Raw genomic sequence first — 7,608 nt, 5'->3', positions numbered from 1 at the left:
ACAGATATTCAATGACCCCATACACGGTCATATAGAGTTACACCCTCTGTGTGTCAAGATCATCGACACTCCAGAGTTCCAGAGGCTACGGTTTATCAAGCAGCTTGGGGCTTGTTACTTTGTTTATCCAGGGGCTTCGCACAACAGATTCGAACATAGCCTAGGGTTGGTAACAGGTTTTAGTAAAGTCTAGGGTTGTATAATATAATGATAGAAAAAAGTAACACAATTTTGTTTTTGGTAGCAAATTTTGTAAAGGTTATTGAAAATATTTCATGACAGTTAAGTTTAACAGTCAACTGGATACTTACTGACTAATTAAAAATATATGTTGGAACACAAACAACAGTGTCAGGAATGACGTCACAATATAGCCACCCATGCCCTATTGCAGTGTCTATTCAATACGGTGGGTATCCTCTGCAGGCCAAGATCACTGCCTGTATCTTTCTCAACTTAAAACCCATCAGTCTGTTTATTCTTTGAGCTGGGATGTTTTTCCATTCCTCCAGAAGTGCCTGCTACAATTGGGCAATACTGTTATTTTGTTATTGGCTTTTTCTAACCTGCCTGTCCAATTTGTTCCACAAATAAATGTTCAACGGGGGACAAATCAAACACTCTGAAAAGCACGACACACCCTTACAACATGTGGCCTGGCATTATTCTGCAGGAAGGTAAGATTCTGCTGACAGATGAATGGGTTGATGTGGGGCTGAAGGACCTGATACCGCTATACAACGGCTGTGAGATTGCCCAACTTTTGAGACTGATCGGATAAACAACATGGCCGACAGGCAGCCATCTTGGATTTTGATAGTGAAAGTTTGTTATAGCTATTACTCAAGAAGTACCATAGGGATCGTTCTCAAATTTTATATGTAGGTTCCCCTTGGTCCTTAGCTGTGCAGCGCAACTTTTGAGACTGTTCACAGCAGTTTTCAGTAGAGCTCACTTTGGTGAGTATAATATATTCACAGGGACTGTCCCCAAACTTTGAGCATAGTGTAAGGTTGGAATGATAACATTATCTGGCAACAACTTAAACTATTGTCGAAATTGTTTTTACCTTTAATCATATTAACACTGTGTCATTCTACTTGGGCAAGGTTAGAGAGTGTAAAGCATGGCCACTGCTACATTTAAGCAATAAAACGATACATTGGGTGAATATAACCAAGTGTTACTATGAGTCTTACTTTCTTGCAGAGTATGTCATTTGGCAGGAGAACTGGTTCGGGCCATCAAAAACAGACAACCACAGCTCCATGTTTCCAGCAAAGACATTCTATGTGTGGAGATTGCTGGACTATGCCATGACCTCGGTAATAAGCTAATTTGAATAGATTACCTCCCTTTCTGTGGCTCTACCATGACCTTGGTAATTAGCTGTGATCCATATTTAGTTTGACCTGGTTACCTCCCTTTGTGAAGAGATAACTGGTCTCTACCACAACCTTGGTAATGAGATCTTCTACTCAGTAGAAATGTCAGCATAGAATAATTATAAGGGGAGATTATCTTCATACTCACTGCTAAATGTCAGTATAGCATATTTATAAGAGGAGATAATCTTCATACTAGTGAATGTCAGTATAGAATATTTATAAGGGGAGATATCTTCAAACTCACTGGTAAATGTCAGAATAGAATATTTATAAGTGGAGATAATCTTCATACTTACTGGTAAATGTCTGTATAGAATATTTATAAGAGGAGATAATCTTCTTACTAGTGAATGTCAGTATATAATATTTATAAGAGGAGATATCTTGAAACTCATCGGTAAATTTCAGAATAGAATATGTATGAGGGGAGATAATATTCATAATAGTAAATGTCAGTAAAGTATATCTATAAGGGGAGATAATTTTCATTCTAGTAAATGTCAGAATAGAATATTTATAAGTGGAGATAATCTTCATACTTATTGGTAAATGTCAGTATAGAATATGTATAAGGGGAGATAATCTTCATACTCAATGGTAAATGTCAGTATAGCATATTTATAAGGGGAGATAATCTTCATATTAGTAAATGTCAGAATAGAATACTTATAAGGGGAGATAATCTTCATACTCCCTGGTAAATGTCAGTATAGCATATTTATAAGAGGAGATATCTTCATACTAGTGAATGTCAGTATAGAATATTTATAAGGGGAGATAATATTCATACTAGTAAATGTCAGTATAGAATATTTATAAGAGGAGATAATCTTCATACTAGTGAATGTCAGTATATAATATTTATAAGAGGAGATATCTTGAAACTCATCGGTAAATGTCAGAATAGAATATGTATGAGGGGAGATAATATTCATACTAGTAAATGTCAGTAAAGTATATCTATAAGGGGAGATAATTTTCATTCTAGTAAATGTCAGAATAGAATATTTATAAGGGGAGATAACTTCATACTTACTGGTAAATGTCAGTATAGAATATTTAGAAGGGGAGAGAATCTTCATACTATTTATAAGTGGAGATAATCCTGAAACTCACTTGTATATCAGTATAGAATATTTATAAGGGGAGATAGTCTTCTACTCACAGATAATGTCAGTATTTAATATTTGTAAGAGGATATGATCTTCATACTGGTTAATGTCAAAATAGAATATTTATAAGAGGAGATGATCTTCATTCTGATAAATGTCAGTATTGAATATTTATAAGATGAGATAATCCTCTACTCACAGGTAAATGTCAGTATATAATATTTGTAAGGGTAGATAATCTTCATACTGGTAAATATCAGTATAGAATATTTGTAAGGGTAGATAATCTTCATACTGGTAAATATCAGTATAGAATTTTCTTTGGGGAGATAATCTTTTACTCAACAGTAAATATTAGTATAGAATATTTTTCAAGGGATATAAACTTCTACTTACCGGTAAATGTCAGTATTGAATATTTGTATGGGGAAATAATCTTCATACTGGTATGTGTCAGTATAGAATATTTTTCAGAGGAGCAAATCTTCTCCAGTTAAACCTAGCACTACTCCCAAGTAAATGCAGTGATCCACGGATTACATATTTGTCTTTTGTCTTCCTGATGTTTACAATGGTTTCTGTTTAGGCCATGGTCCATTTTCTCACCTGTTTGACAGGAAGTTCATCCCACAGGCCCTTCCTGATGGCGTCGATTGGGAGGTAAGTAGTCGAGGTTTTAGAAAGAAATTTAAGGTCCCAATATTTCAGGTTCAAAGTTGTGCAGTTTGAAACTGATTGAAAAAACAAGATTTTGACAGTTTAACTTAGTTAATGCTATTTCTCAAGAATTACTAGACAGATCTTTCTCATATTGCATACATGCATATCAAATAGACATTGGCCACAGACTAAATTAAGTGGCTATGGATGGTTGGACATTTGTCTTGCCCTGATACAAAAAGGTATGACAACAACATAGTATTAATGTTAACTTGATTTACATATACAATCTGTGGTCTTACTACAGCAATCTATAGCAATCAGTGGTACAGCTCACTTAAAGCAAACAATCACTTTGTTATAACTTTGAAATTATATAAAGGTAATTGTGATACCCTCTGTTATAGCATGAAGAAGCCTCTGTGGACATGTTTGATCACCTGGTGAAAAAGAATGGACTGGATACAGAATTTGATAAGTATGGCCTCACAGATATGGATCGTACCTTCATCAAGGAGCAAATAAAAGGACCGTCCGAAGAGGTTAGTACATTATATTTGTGCCATCCTCTTAATCTAAAGGTTCTGCAAATATTTCGACAGGTTGGCAGCATTGTACGTATAGTTGTACATGTCAATCAAGAGCATATACTGTTCTATTATTCCAGGAAGGGCACATATACATATGGACAAGGGAGGGGGTTGTTTAGATTCCAGGAAGGGCACATATACATATGGATAGTGGAGGGGGTTGTTTAGATTCCTGGAAGGGCACATATACATATGGATGAGGAGTGGGGTTGTTTAAATTCCAGGAAGGGCACATAAACATATTGATGGGTAGGAGTTTGGTTTAGATTCCAGGAAGGGCACACATACATATGGATAGTGGAGGGGGATGTTTAAATTCCAGGAAGGGCACACATACATATGGATGGGGAGGGGGTTGTTTAAATTCCAGGAAGGGCACATAAACATATGGATGGGGAGGGGGTTGTTAAGATTCCAGGAAGGGCACTCAAACATATAGATAGTAGAGGGGGTGTTAAGATTCCAGGAAGGGCACACATACATATGGATGGGGAGGGGGTTGTTAAGATTCCAGGAAGGGCACACAAACATATGAATGGGGAGGGGGTTGTTTAGATTCCAGGAAGGGCACATAAACATATAGATAGTAGAGGGGTTGTTTAGATTCCAGGAAGGGCACACAAACATATGAATGGGGAGAGGGTTGTTAAGATTCCAGGAAGGGCACATAAACATATGGATGGGTAGGGGGTTAAGATTCCAGGAAGGGCACACAAACATATAGATAGCAGAGGGGTTGTTAAGATTCCAGGAAAGGCACACAAACATATAGATAGCCGAGGGGGTGTTAAGATTCCAGGAAGGGCACACAAACATATGGATGGGGAGGGGGTTAAGATTCCAGGAAGGGCACACATACATATGAATGGGGAGGGGGTTGCTAAGATTCCAGGAAGGGCACACAAACATATGAATGGGGAGGGGGTTGTTAAGATTCCAGGAAGGGCACACATACATATGAATTGGGAGGGGGTTGTTAAGATTCCAGGAAGGGCACACAAACATATGGATGGGGAGGGGTTTGTTAAGATTCCAGGAAGGGCACACAAACATATGGATGGGGGGGGGGTTGTTAAGATTCCAGGAAGGGCACACATACATATAAATGGGGAGGGGGTTGTTAAGATTCCAGGAAGAGCACACAAACATATGGATAGTGGAGGGGGTTGTTAAGATTCCAGGAAGGGCACACAAACATATAGATAGTAGAGGGGTTGTTAAGATTCCAGGAAGAGCACACATACATGGATAGTAGAGGGGTTGTTAAGATTCCAGGAAGGCACACAAACATATTGATGGGGAGGGGGTTGTTAAGATTCCAGGAAGAGCACACAAACATATGGATAGTGGAGGGGGTTGTTAAGATTCCAGGAAGGGCACATAAACATATGGGGGGGGGGGGGGGGGGGGGGGGTAGATTCTGGGAAGGGCACACATACATAATGGCAAGTGTCTGGCTAAGTTTGCTTGCCAAATCTTTTGAACCAGATCAGGCTTTTGCCAAATTGATATGCACATATAATTAATGAGGTTATCTACTTCTGACACTATTTTATGATCCGAGAAATCATAATTTTACAAGGAATCTATGCTAGTTTTTGTATACATATAAATAATATAAATAATTTGTTTGATCAAAAATATTTTTTCGACATACTAAATATGTAGTTTTGCGTTTACTGACCAGACTCTATAATTGGCCTTCAGCTTACACCACATAGCCGTGTACAATATACAGTCAAAATTGAATCGAATACAGCGGATGGCTCTAATGTTTCTCTCGGAGTAAATTTGGCGTGGGTGTCTCGGACACTGTACAGTATTCACTCTGAAGGTTCTCTAACAGTTAACGGAATAAAACATCTCTGGTCACTTGTGATACTCGATAGAGTCAAACCATCAGATAAGTCAAATAATTTTATTTGTCCCGAGGACTGTGTCTTATCCAAATTTTATAAATATGTATTTATTGCTGTTGTTGCAGGGAAACATGAATCTTTGTTCACCTGAGGTAAATGATTTTTACAAGGGTGAAGCTGTCTGGCTTTCTGATCTGACAGAAATGATGGTTTTATTTTTGCACCCATTCAACACCTAGATAAGTACCGTGGGTTACTGAAATCATCACGAATGTCATACCTATTCCATGCTTGTGCGGGCCATTGTCTGAAATAATTCCGTGCTTGTGCGGGCCATTGTCTCACATATTTCAATGCTTGTGCGGGCCATTGTCTGAAATATTTCCATGCTTGTGCGGGCAATTGTCTGAGATAAATCAGATAAATCTCTTACAGACCAAAAGAATTCTAAAGAATAGAAAAAGTGTTACAAACTATTACCAGGTCAGTTTTTTCCAGTTATCAACTCTGTAAATATTAACTGACAAAATTATAAAAATGTTAAAAGTTCGAGACATTTGTCGACTTGTCCTTTTCTCCTCCAATCAGAGGTGTCAATTTGAAGCATATATTATAGATAAGTGATTTTATCAACATATTATCCAATATTTGATACATGCTGGTGTGATGGTGAGTATTGTGACAGGTCAGTATTAAAAACCTATTACCGTACCGGGGTATTACACCCTATTTCATTTATTGCTTTGTGGTAAATTTTTCAGACAATCTATCTGGAAAGCTGTGTAAACAATGCCATTCAATAGTAATATATCTAATAATCTTGATCCTCTTGCTTATACTGATGAAGTGTTTCTAATAAAATCTTTTTAAATTGAAGTAATTAATGTATTGTTACTAATGCATTTTTTCAACAAAAGTTCTTTTTTACTGGTACTTAAAAAATATGTTTCAGAATTTTAACACATTTTTTTCAAAACCTTTAATTGTGTGTATATGATGTGGTAACTTTCCATAGCATTAACATTATGGTTCTTTTTATCAGAGAGTCCCATGTGTTAGGCATAAATGCTGTGTATTAATTTTCTACGTTATTCAAAAACCTTGGATAACATACGTTCATCCCAAGGGGGTTTAATCCTTAATGAAGATATCAAAGTCAGTGTTGATATGGGCCTGCAGTAATTCACAGTTTAATACGCTGCTAGTGGCCATCTTGGGTTTTATTACTTAGATATTGGTTGCTGGGTAACTAGAATAAACACGTTATAGTTCGGTCTTACTATGAATAATTTGTGAGATTATTTTTGTCGTTCTGTATCAATTATCGTGTCCCCCTTTAAAAGCTAAAGGTATCAAATGTATAATAATCGTAAATACCAGATATTTGTTTAGGATGCTTGTGTTCTAGAGTGGGTATATTGGATCCTTTAACAAGCATGTGTGAAGGCCTTTCATAAGATTATCTATTTAAATTATGATGCTATGACTGGATGTCAACATTCTCTTTGTGATTTTACAGAACTGGCGATTTGAAGGACGTGACAAAAGCAAAGGCTTTTTGTATGAGGTAAGATGAATCAGTTTTACACAGTTAAACAGACATCACGCAAACCAAAAACAAAAGTACAGCTAAATTCTTTTGGGCTCACCTGTTTAAAAAAAATAGAAGGGCCTATGTAATCACCTTAGCATTAGAGTTGGTTAACGTTTGATGCAAGTGGCGAAATTCATAGCGTAACCTTCGACTTTCGTGTTTGTTTTAAACCCATGAAACAACTTCTTTGGAATAATCATAAGGCCAGCGGTTACCATCTTGGACCAAAAGCAAGCTGGGTGAAGGGCTATACTATTTAAAAGATGAATGACCTTGACCTATTCCCCAGGTCATATGGTCAAATCAAGTAAAACATTTTAATTATTTCTTAGTTCAGCTATTAGATCTGGTCAAGTGAATGTACCTATCAAGGTTATTGGTCAGATATCATGAAACTTCTTCTTG

At 36.9% G+C, this 7,608-nt stretch overlaps 1 protein-coding gene across 1 annotated transcript in view; it reads left to right on the top strand.

The window, feature by feature from the left end:
• Positions 1-4: 4 nt before the first annotated feature.
• LOC110447597 (deoxynucleoside triphosphate triphosphohydrolase SAMHD1-like) overlaps positions 5-7,608 on the top strand; it is a gene marked incomplete at its 5' end in the record, with an annotated part of 33,072 nt that continues 25,468 nt past the window's right edge. Inside the window, 6 exons of the mRNA XM_021493388.1 lie at positions 5-165; positions 1,210-1,325; positions 3,087-3,160; positions 3,568-3,702; positions 5,735-5,845; positions 7,129-7,176. Of these exons, the coding sequence (XP_021349063.1) occupies positions 5-165; positions 1,210-1,325; positions 3,087-3,160; positions 3,568-3,702; positions 5,735-5,845; positions 7,129-7,176 (645 nt within the window). The remainder of the gene's footprint in view (positions 166-1,209; positions 1,326-3,086; positions 3,161-3,567; positions 3,703-5,734; positions 5,846-7,128; positions 7,177-7,608) is intronic.

The sequence above is a fragment of the Mizuhopecten yessoensis genome, unplaced genomic scaffold (genome assembly GCF_002113885.1).
Source record: "Mizuhopecten yessoensis strain PY_sf001 unplaced genomic scaffold, ASM211388v2 scaffold3491, whole genome shotgun sequence".
Lineage (NCBI taxonomy): Eukaryota > Metazoa > Mollusca > Bivalvia > Pectinida > Pectinidae > Mizuhopecten > Mizuhopecten yessoensis.
This window is presented reverse-complemented; position numbering and strand designations above follow the sequence as displayed.